The sequence below is a fragment of the Cherax quadricarinatus genome, unplaced genomic scaffold, assembly GCF_038502225.1.
Source record: "Cherax quadricarinatus isolate ZL_2023a unplaced genomic scaffold, ASM3850222v1 Contig6113, whole genome shotgun sequence".
Lineage (NCBI taxonomy): Eukaryota > Metazoa > Arthropoda > Malacostraca > Decapoda > Parastacidae > Cherax > Cherax quadricarinatus.
Genome location: NW_027201139.1, coordinates 658 through 13,283, shown reverse-complemented (window position 1 = coordinate 13,283; position 12,626 = coordinate 658). Strand labels below are relative to the sequence as shown.

The window sequence follows — 12,626 nt, the reverse complement described above, 5'->3', positions numbered from 1 at the left end:
TGGTCCAGCAACGGGCTTCTAGAATTCAACCCCGCCAAATGCAAAGTCATGAAGGTTTGGGAAGGGCAAAGAAAACCACAGACAGAGTATAGGCTAGGTGGCTAAAGACTGCAAACTTCACTCAAGGAGAAAGGTCTTGAGGTGAGCATAACACCGAGAGCACGTCTCCGGAAGCACACATCAACCAGATAACTGCTGCAGCATATGGGCGCCTGGCAAACCTGAGAATAATATTCCGATACCTTTGTAAGGAATCGTTCAAGACACTGTACACTGTGTACGTCAGGCCCATACTGGAGTATGCAGCACCAGTTTGGAACCCACACCTGGTCAAGTACGTCAAGAAATTAAGAGAAAGTGCAAAGGTTTGCAACAAGGTTAGTTCCGGAGCTCAGGGGAGTCTCCTACGAAGAAGAGGGAAATCGGCCTGACGACACTGGAAGACAGGAGGGTCAGGGGAGACATGATAATGACATACAAAATACGTGGAATAGATAAGGTGGACAGACAGGATGTTCCAGAGAGGGGACACAGAAACAAGGGGTCACAATTTGAAGCTGAAGACTCAGACGAGTCACAGGGATGTTAGGAAGTATTTCTTCAGTCATAGAGTTGTCAGAAAGTGGAATAGTCTAGCAAGTGATGTAGTGGAGGCAGGAACCATACATAGCTTTAAGACGAGGTATGACAAAGCTCAGGAAGCAGAGAGAGAGAGAGAGAGAGAGAGAGAGGACCTAGTAGCAGTCAGTGAAGAGGCGGGGCCAGGAGCCGAGTCTCGACCCCTGCAACCACAATTAGGAGAATATTGCAGTGAATTAATACCTAAAGAGATAGAAATCGAGTGATGGCCCGGAAAGATATGACATATGCCAGGCCCATCTTTTGAATATGTAACTATCTTGGAATGCACACCTGATAAACGTGTCTGGAATTAGAACAAGTGGAGATTTGCTGTTGAACGTGATGACATTAAATAATTAGGATATAAAGACCAAGAGATTTACGATGACGGCGTGTAAGTGTGTGCGTTCAAGTGGCTGGAAACTGGAAAATAAGGCACTGTGATACCAGTGAACCACGGGATAAGAAAATTGAATAACGGTGATGAAAAAGTGGTATAGGCAGATTCGACACGTAGCTTTAAGAATAGGTATGAAAGGCCGAGACAGGTTGAAGTTTTCACAGGAAACTGGACCACTTCATGCAGCAGATTCTAGATAAACCAGGTTGTGATGACTCTGTAGCCCTGCGGGTCTTAGGCAGCAGCAGTTCGGTTGACCAGGGAGTCAACAATAAGTCTGGCCTCAGTTAAGCTTCAATATTAGAACACTGGTAACCGGACATAGGTATATCACAGGCCAGGATAATGAACTCGGTCGCGGCCAAGTAAGAAGCGGGGTTGGGAGTTGAAACTACTCGTGTTACTACAAATGGGTAAATAAGATAGTAGGTAAGTACTTCTTCAAAGGGGTGCCTTTATATTGGCGAAGGGCTCTTGAATCAAGGAACTGAAACTACACTTCCTCTCCTTGGATTAAACCTGATTATTTCAAATTCTCCAGGCGCAGTGTTACCTCTAGGGGTTTATCGCTTCTGAATATAATAATAGGTAAGTGTACTAATGCAGTTGCATATAACCGATCAGACGTTCAAGGAATGCTAGTGTGGGAAAGTGAGAGGAGGAATGCAGGAAGCAATACCTACCCAGGGTGGCAAGACGTGACAAGCCTTGACAACAATCTTCAATCTATGTACACTCTGCTTGTCACATGTTCTCCCCAGTGTTATAACTCTTAATGATCTCCCCCCCCCCCCCTCCATGATACCCGTCAGGGATTCTTGATCTAAGGACGTGAACCTATTCTTCTTTTCTTCCTTGGATCAAACCTGATTGCTTCCTGTTTACCAAGTGCTGTATGACTCCAACGGGCTTGGTGTTTTCTCCCTTCCCCATTAATGTAATAATATTAAATAGATATTTGTAAGATTTGCCTGTCTTACGTGTTCATAAGACTGTGGCAGTAGTATAACATACTGTAGCAACTGTTATTTAAACCCGGGCGCGGCCGTTGCAGTAAATACCAGTTTCTGGTCTTAAGAGTCTTGATATAATATTTAGATAATTTCTTATCAACTACCATATTTTAAGATTGTGTTGCAGCTTACATGTCAAGTATAACTAGTTCTTGGATCTCGCCCGTTGAATCCAGTTGCTAGTTGACAGTTTGCACAGATGTGCTAATTATGTTATGGGAGTTGTTGCAAACGTCCTCCAAATAAAAACAATAGTTTTCCTACGTGTTAGTGATAATTTATACCTGTAAAATTCTGGAGGGATTGGTTTTAAATATTCATACAGAAATTACTTCTAACCATAGAACAAGAGACTTGGCAGACGGTGAAGAATACCCCCAGTGAAAAGCAAGGGTCCAACGAATTGTACACTAAGAAGAAACGTAAGTGTAAATGGCCCAAGACTTCTCAAGTCAGTTCCTGATCATGTAAAGTAAAAGGACACAAGTGTAACTAATGTGACATTTTATTGTGGCAACGTTTAGCTCTCCAGGAGCTTTGTCAAGCCTGGAGAGCGAAACATTGCCACAATAAAATGTCACAGCCCTTGTGGCTTAGCGCTTCTTTTTTATTATAATAATAAAATGTCACATTAGTTGCACTTGTGTCCTTTTACTTTACATATTGTCGGTAATTCTACCAACATTATTACAGTTCATGATCAGCCGGGCTGTTGTGCACTAGACTGCTTGCTATTAGTATGAACATCTTGATTAATCTGGGACTGGGCCGCGGGGATTGATAACCCTGGAATCGACAATAGGCAAGATAGTACATCGATTTCTACACTAAGCCGAGGCAGAATAAAATGAGTATCTCTAGGTTAAGTTACTTGAAACGTTACTAAATGTGTATCTCGAGTTGTCCTCCCGTAACCAAATAACATGAACGTGACTAATTATGTCTGGTAGCGGAGGATACGTAGTCGTCGCCAAAACAGTTGGAAGCTGCATACTTAACAAAAAAAAAAAAAGGCACAATACCGTGACTGGAACGATACACAAATAACCCGACCGAAACGTCGTCGTAAGCTCCTCTCATTTGTGTGCGGGTTATTTGTGTACTGGATACTTCTTAGTTGCCGTGGAGGACGGCTTGGAAAGTCACATAGTGAAAGGTCAAAAATCACAAAGTTTAAAAGTCAAACTAACAATAGGGTTTACGGTGTGTCTGTTCTCACCTTTCTCGACGAGCACTGAGGAATCTTTGAAGGCTGCGGCCAGTGTTTGGGCTTCTTGTGGAGAGATGTTCCAGCCTTGTGAACAAGCCCATGTTGAGCCGTCTTGCCCACAGATAGCTGCCTTGGCAACATTGTTGGTGTTCTCCAGGTTTTCTACGTATGTATTCCAAGACATCTGCCGAGAAACACCAGTCTGTTAAGTGAGTGTAGTTCAACAGTATACATACGAGAACAACCGAACCGTATTAACCATTGAAATATATAATGACTAACTGAGCCTTTTGACACAAACTTACCAGTTTTAATTTCTGACTAAAGGAGATAAATGATGCTCAATGTCAAATGTCGAAAATTAAACGAGTTCTTAGATCTCAAACTCGATACATATGTTTTGTTAAATAATCAGTGGTTACATTGATTATTCAATGGTTGGTTTGTCTGGTGTAAAGCCACAACTTCGCGTGGGTCAATAAAATTGTAGTTCACCTGTCGAAAAATACTTCGATCTTTAAAATGCGAATTAAACTTTCAGGTTATATACACAGTGAGGTACAGACCTCAGGGTGTATATACCTCTGATCATATTATGGAATTGTGTAACGTCCTGTATGAAGCTCGGTGTACACGCAGTGATTTGGTTGCTTCTTGTATGGTGTGCTTATGTTGAAGAGGGTAGTGTGTGGGGGGGGGGGACGGGGGTTTACCTGGGATGGTTAAAGACGATCTGGAGGTGTTGGTGAGAGAGCGGTGCCAACGGTTGCCACAGGGAATGTGACCCACCGCCTGATTCATATCGTCGACGCTCAAAGATAAGTTAACACAGCTGATAACGCCTGCCACACTGACAGGCTCTGTTATTCTGGCTAACTCTCTTCAGTGCTCTACCTACCATATAAGTTGTAATTTTGACAAAATCTCATAGTAATACTGCCAGTCTTGAATGCATTTTGTCTTATCAGAAGGCAGCTTTAAGCGATAGATTTGAAATCACATGTGGTTTAAGTGTTTCAAAATTAATAATGCGCTGCTAAATCGAGATTAGATTAAATGCTTGACAAACATTCATAGCTTGATTCATATTAATCTTTCTGAACTCTTCTCTTAACTGACATTCTTTACCTTTTTATTCTTCCCCCTCAACCTGTGATTGACAATATTCTGCTCTCCTCGCACTATAATCTACTCTCCACTCTACACACAATACTCTCCCTTACTACTCCATTCTCTCCACACTACACTCTCCCACTACACTCCCCAACACTAAACTTCACTCTCATTTCACTATACTCTCCACTCACTATGGTCTCCCACAGTATACTCTCCCCACACTATGAAAGTTAAGACACATGTCGGTATTTTATACCTTTCTTGCACAACTCCCCACACTATACTCCCCACACTATACTCCCCCACACTATACTCCCCACACTATACTCCCCCACACTGTACTCCCCACACTATACTCCCCCACACTATACTCCCCCACACTATACTCCCCCACACTATACTCCCCACACTATACTCCCCCACACTAAACTTCACTCTCTTCACATTATACTCTCCCCACACTACTCCCAACATTATACTCTTCCCCATACACACCTCGACACTATACTGCACAATACACTTTGCCAGCACTATACTCCAGTCTCCCCGCACTATACTGCACAATGTTATGTGGCAGTATGTGGTGCTCAGTAAACATAGCAGCGATCTTAACATAAACCAGCGGTAGTTGTGCTGAACAAGCTGTGTAAATTCGATGTTGCAATAACTCAGCGAAAAACGCTCTTAACCTTACGAAATCAATACATTTCATTAATGTTGAGTAATACACATATAACGCGCTTGTAAGAGAACGAAACTTAAGAAGACGGTTTGGTCTTAAAAGTCCAAGTCAGACAGAAACGTCATAAGTTATTCTTCTTAATGTTAAGTAGTATTAACTAAATTTTGGCTGACCTAAAATATATGAGATTGTTAAATTATATTACGTTAATTTTAGTAAAGTTAGAAATGGGTTTGCTAAATGAGTTTTGGTGCAAAATTTTAAATGTGCGTAACTTGTTATACAAAACATATTAATGCGCAAAAGAAATTTTTCTAAAAATATTTTTGAGAAAGTTCGGCATCTCTGATCGACTCGGCATGAAACTCGACACGTTATACCCTGAAACGCTGACATAATCTCATGTCATTTGTTCACACTATCCTTCTCTCCCACACTAACTTTCTCACCTAAATTATTCTTCCCTAGACTCTTCCCTACACAGTTCTTGATACGTTTCCCTCCCCTAAACACTACCCTACACTATCCTATCTTTTCCCTACACTCGTCCATTTATTTTTTCTTCAGTATCGTTTATTTTCCCTACATCTGTTTTTCCAGTCTCCTCCGTTTCCCCACACTTCTCTGTTTTCCCACTCTTATCATTGCTCTCCTCACATTGCCACTTTCCTCTAACATCACCTCCAGTTCTTCCGGGGTTAATATTACCTCTGAATCTGCCATAGTTACTGAACCCTTCGTAGAATGCTTTACGATATCCTCATCGTCCTGCTGAGGTCTCCCAGCTCCAGCTGACAGATTTCACGACTTCATGAGTAAACCCATCCTGTGTGATGGAATGCAAGTTACACATATATGCTGTTTGTTTCCTCAGTGTATCATATAATTTTTTAGGGACATTAAACTCTTAGTTCTCCATCTCTTCTTTCACTCTTATCATTTATCTTGCTTCCAGATGGGATTTAAGGTTTTGTAACCTTTAAAATACATTTGTTATCGTTCTCTAAATTGCACACTTCTCTACAAGGTAGGAAATGCCAGAAAGTGTAAAAGGATTGGATGTATATATATCTTTTTCGATTACTGGAATTGGTCAACCGATGATTGAATTTTCAGTAACGAGGAGGAATGGTGGTTTGATCTGGACGTTGATAGATGATTGAACCCCGAGGTGGGTTTAAACACTGGAACTCAAGTTTAATAGAGTAGAAGTCAGGTTATTCGTACCTTCAGTCTAACTATTCATAAAATTATTGTGTGTTTTTGATTTCCACTGCAGAGAAGACGCTCAGTGGCACATATTAGGCATGACGTAAAGATTAGCCCACTTTATTTCCTTGGGCTCCTCAGCGAAGTGAAATATAGTTACGTTAATTCCTAGGTAAATTGGTAAATAAAGTTTTATATTAAGTAAATTTTAGTAAGGTTGGATGAGATTATGTTGGTTTTGGTGCACACAATAAAACCGAGGAAGACCGTGTAAAGAAAGAGTGTAGCAAATTTCTGTTGGGGTTCTGAAGTCCTTCCCTAGAGTGCGACCTACAACAGCTATGTAACTCCTAGTTTTAGAATTACAGACAGGTGATGGAAGGTAACAGCTGTTAGGAGACTTTATCATAGCAAAAATTCCCATAACCACGGTTCATTGCTTTTCTTTTAGGGGCAGATCTTCAGACATTCCCATATGCTATACTGTGAAGATTTTTTAAAAAAAATTGTCTTCGAATGAAGGTCAGAATGTTGTGGTCGTGTGATCAGAGGAACAAGCACCAAGTGCAGGTACCACTGAGGAGTTAGGCCTACCTGAGGTCAAATTACCTTGAGTTAATAAGCGCTACAAGAGGGCAGGTAGTTGACGGGGGCACTGGCGTAACTGTGAGCCGGCTGGGGTGAAGCTCAGTACTGGCAGACCGTGCGGCTGCTGCTGTCACCCTCCACGTCCATCCCACAGATAAGGTGGCCTCACCCTCAAATACCACAGCTCTATGTTGTGTCGACGTACGGTTCACTCTTGCTCCCTTCTCATAAAGTTGTGACATCCGATAACACGTTCCGGATGAGGGAGCCCCACACACCGCTGGGAGTTCGTGCTGTGGTTTTGGTCTTAATGAATTAGTTACACTTCATAGTACTGCGGTATTAAGTTTCTCAATTAAATAGCTGGAAATTTTTACACTGGGAGAAAATTTCAATTTTAAATTAGGACAAACTTATAAATCTTTAAACAAATTGCCCGCATCCCACCGAGGCAGGGCGGCCCAAAAAGGAAAACGAAAGTTTCTCTTTTTAACTTTAGTAATGAATACAGAAGGGATTTTACTAGCCCCTTGCTCCCGGCATGTTAGTCGCCTCTTACGACACGCATTGCTTACGGAAATCAATCTGAACATAACGAAATTTAAATTACGTTTGTCAGGTTAAAAAATAAAAATGTTTATATATAATTTTCAGTCTCCCATAGAGGCAGGGTGTCCCAAAAAAAAAGAAACACTTTCACCATCATTCACACATCTCTTTGCAGAGACACCCAGAAACGACAGTTCAGATGTCACTCCAAACAGCCAATATCCTAAACTCCTTGAAAGTGCAGGCATTGTACTTTCCGCCTCCAGGACTCAAGTTTGGCTAACCAGTTTCCCTGAATCCCTTCACAAAAAATTACCCTGCTCACACTCCAACAGCTCAAGTACCAAAAACCATTTGTCTCCATTCACCCCTATCTAACACGCCACACATGGTTGCTGTATGTCTAAGCCCTTTGCACCACAAACTTCAGTCCTCTGAATAATACTTTTAGTAACTCCACACTGCATTGCCCTTAGGACATCTCCAATGCCCCACCTTCCTTCTCGCTGTAGCTTTTACAACCCTTGCTTCACACCTATATGAGTGTTGGGACCACTATACTCTCATACATTCCGTTCTTTACCTCCTTGGATAACGTTCCTCAATGCACCACTCACGTTTCTTCCTTCATCAATTCATTGGTTTACCTCAGCCTTCATAAACCCATCCGCTGACAAATCTGCTTCCAAATATCTGAACACATTCACTTCCATTCTTCCTCCGATGTAATGCCCAGTTTTTCTTTACCTAACTCGTTTAATACCCCTCATCACCTTATTCTTATCTATGTTCATTTTCAATTTTCTTTCTTTACTCACCCTCGCAAACTCGTCCACTAACCTTTGCAACTTCTCTTTAGTATTTCCCTAAAGCACAGTATCATCAGCAGAAAGTAACTGTGTCAACTCCCATTTTGTATTTGATTCCCCATAATTTACTCCCACCCCTCTCCCCAACACCCTACCATTTACTTGTTTTACAACCCCATTATAAATATGTTAAGCAACCATGGTGACATTACACATCCCTGTTTAGGACATACTTTTACTGGGAAGTAGTCTCCCTCTCTCTCCTGCACACCCAAACCTGAGCCTCACTATCCTCATAAAAACTTTACATTTAGTAACTTATTACTTATTCCATACACTTGCAGCATCTGCCACATTGCTTCCCTATCTATCCTATCATATACCTTTTCTAAATCCATAAATGCAACTTCCCTACAATTTTTACACTTGTCCCCCTTCCCTTTATATAAAGGAACTATACACGCTCTCTGCCAGTCCCTAGGTACCTTCCCCTCTTTCATACATTTATTGAACAAGAGTACCAACCACTCCAAAACTATATCCCCACCTGCTTTTAACATTTCTGTCATGATCCCATCAGTTCCACCTGCTTTATTTCCTTTCATTCTACCTAATGCCTCATGTACTTCCCCCACACTCACATCTGGCTCTTCACTCCTGAAAGATGTTATATCTCCCTGGCTAATGCATGAAATTACTACCTCCCTCTCTTCATCAACATTTAACAGTTCCTCAAAATATTCTCGCCATCTTCCCAATACCTCCACCTTCCCATCTACTACGTCTCTATTCTGTTTTTAATTGTCAAATCCATTTGTTCCCTAGGCTTTCTTAACCTATTTATCTCCAAAAAATTTTCCCATTCTCAGCAAAATTTGGTGACAACACCTCACCCAATCTATCATTTGCTCTACTTTTGCACTCACTCTGTTCGCCTCTTTTACTCTCCATATACTCTACTCTTTTTATATGGCTTCTACTTTGTAAAAAAAAAAAACTCATAAGCTACCTGGTGTTACATACATGTGATACAGCAGCCCTACTGCAGTGCTCATCCGTTTTTATGTTTCTTACGGTAACTCGTGTTCTGCAAAGTGTCTTTTCTTCGTGCCTTTACCTCTACTAGCTGTGATGGACAATGCTCCCCTGAACTGTCACTACGTAGAAAACAACAGGTGTGGTAGAACGTTCAGTGTTTAGTGTAGTGGGATGTTCATTGTTTTGTGACACCTAACTTTCACATACATATACCCGATGGCCGAGGATAAAATATAAATATTATTCGCAATTCGTCGATTAAGAGGAGCAGAATCCTTCCTCGTGTAATGAGGATTTATGAATAGATTTTGACAATATACAACAGCTGGTTTTAGTGAAGTATTACCTGGGATATTTTGGGTGGCTTCTCTGCAGGTCCCAGGATAGTGACAAGCTGTGCAAGAAGGTATAAAATACCGACAATATGAAAGTTAAGACACATGTGCAACATCTGGATATCTTTATTGTAGACGTTTCGCCATCCAGTGACTTTATCAATACAGATTCTAGGACATAATTAGAATATAGTATATAGTTCTACTGTCTTGTAATTATGTCCTAGAATCTGTATTGATAAAGCCACCGGATGGCGAAACATCTACAATAAAGATATCCAGATTTTGCACATGTGTCTTAACTTTCATAGTGACAAGCTGTTTGAAAGTATACAGAAAACCCTCCAACAAAAACTATTTAATACACTACTGCTGTCACCACGACGCATGAGCTAAGAGGGAAATAGTGGTAGGTTTCTTTGCGAGATCCTTCCGTCTTTCCAACCTTCTTAGGACAAACATTTACACAACTTGAGTATCCTTGTCATATACGATTGTAGATGTAAGGTAAAGACCATACTTAGCACATCTACAGAACACACTGACACCTAGGAAATACATCTCCAAGAGGTATATAGTTTCCCATGCTAGAAATACGACATTTGCATTGGTTAAGCTCCATATCCATTTGTCATCTGCAACTTCCACGTCCATTCAGGAACGCATTACAAGTAGCATTCAACATCCACCCTTCGAACTCTAGACGATCCTATGTGGTCATTGTGGAGGAAGAAATAGACATAGATTTATCAGTTAGCAACAACGAACACACGTATGTATGCAGCAGGAATGACCTTTATAATTCGTGCGAGGTTTACAGAGACAGAGGGACAATTAATGCATTGGGCCAACGCACAGATGGTCATCAGAGCTCTAGATCTCAGTAAATGTAGTTTGGAATCCTTTATGATCACAGTAAGTCACACATAAAGCAGGAAATTATATTGTCCCTATTCTGGTATACATGAATAGATCAAACTTCGGCCTTCCCAATACCGGATACAACCGTTAGGTGAACCACCACCAGACCTCCCTCCGACTGTCTTTTTGAATATACAGGCTTATATTTTATTACTCACGAAATCGTAATGACACGATTGTAAACAAACCATACCACGGGTGGTGTTAGAACCCGCGATCAGAGTCTCAAAAATCCAGACCGTCGCGTTAGCTGGCCCAGTGGCTAACGCGACGGTCTGGAGTTTTGAGACTGATCGTGGGTTCTAATCCCACCCGTGGTATAATTTATATTTTATTACAATTTGGTTAATAGTGGCGAATAGGGTCTCATGATCTAAACGTTTCCAATAAAATGTCTTAGTGTTTGCATTTTGTGTTTTTATTCTAATCGGCATCATTACCCGTAAAATAGGCACCTGAGCGTTAGTCGACTTGTGTGGGTCGCATCCTGGGGAAAAATTTACCTAATTTGCCCGAAATGCTCTGCTTAACAAAAGGCTTTCTATACAGCAGTATGTCACTGATGTCTGCTAAGTCTTTACAAGTTGTACATGTACTTGTTGAAATAAAGATTATTATTTTTATTATTATTTTTAATATTTTTATATAAACTAGCTGGTGTTCTGACACCATCTCTCTCAAGGGGGATACCTTGATTCTGGTAAATGGGTCTTGTTTCAAGGAATTTGAGTCACCCTCCCTGTGGATCAAACCTAATTACATCTCATTTCCCAAACATTGTATGACGCCAACGAGTTAAGTTTTCCCTGTGGTTACGATAAAAATAATCAGCTACCATATAGTGAGCCGCAGTGGGCTAAAGTATAGACGAAGACAGTAACGTCTACATCAAACTTGGAAATTGTCATTTACATAAAAATGCCAGTGTGTAATAAAATCAACATGCACATGTGGGTATATGCGTTCGTGGCATAGAAATTGACGTTTGGCACCACATTAGGAAATTGACGTAGTAAAATAAGGATAAGCTGCCTTGCGTGATAGGTGGCGCGTTTAGCAAGCTAGTCATCCGTTGGCAATAAGAATGAGTTTGATACTGTCAGTGAAGTGTTTTCCTTATCTTGGAGCTCACGAGGACTCACCGGCCACACTAAATTCAGCACCAAGCAGCAGGTGTGCGCCGGGATGCGATGTAAATACTTCAAGTTTAAGACTTTTTGCAGGTCTATCCCACTATAAATCTAGTCACGTGGGGTCACTTTACCATAGTTTGCCTTTATCTTAGTATTGTATGTCCCATACGGGGTCATACAACTACTGGGAAGTTGGAAATAATTAAGTTTGACTCCAGAAAGTATAGAATAGCTCCATGTCCTTGAATCAAGAGCTATTCACCAGCATCTAGGCATCCCCTGGAAGGGATGCGACTGGTCAGCTTCGGCAAGGCTACATGTACATGGAAGTTTGCACTACCAAGAGATGTACATTAAACTATTGCATCATTATGCACATGAATGTGTATAATGTGAATTTAGGGATAAAGTGTATCCGAGTATTCCGGTTAGGGCTAACATACAGCTTGCATACATTCTTAATATATATATAAGGACGTTGAAACCCAGTTCCTAAACCCATCATCAGGTTCTGTCAGCTCTTGACTAGACTTCTCCCCCCCCCATGATAAGTTTGGAAATGCATAATAAAGCATCTGCAGCACACACGGTTACATAGTTCTGTCTCTCATTTTTGTGTATACATACACACACACACACACACACACACACACACACACACACACACACACACACACACACACACACATATATATATATATATACAGTATACTCTGTATCAGAGTATACTGTACTTTATTCACGGAGTCTGGCGTCGTGGATAAAACGTACTTAGGGAAAACTCAGTTTTCTTCCCGGAGCTGCTTGAATATTGTCTTTTCCTACCACTTCCCTCCCCATAGTCTGTATTCTATGTAAACTTTATAGACAATACATTGACCAAAAAACACAAACTTGAATACATTGGTACAAAATATCAACGATTATGAATCTCCTCCAGCTCCTCTGAAGCCGGACGCAGGCCCAGTATGCAGCAAGCATTTTCCCTCTGGATGGCCACGC

The 12,626-nt window shown here is 41.1% G+C and overlaps 1 protein-coding gene across 1 annotated transcript; it reads right to left on the bottom strand.

Annotated features, from left to right (window-relative positions):
* Positions 1–3,253: 3,253 nt before the first annotated feature.
* LOC128689438 (profilin-like) lies at positions 3,254–7,020 on the bottom strand (the record flags this gene model as incomplete). Its single annotated transcript, XM_070082022.1, is given in 2 exon segments — positions 3,254–3,428; positions 6,861–7,020. A coding segment is annotated over 1 exon segment (175 nt), but the record flags the coding sequence as incomplete, so codon positions are not given.
* Between the last annotated feature and the right edge of the window lie 5,606 nt (positions 7,021–12,626).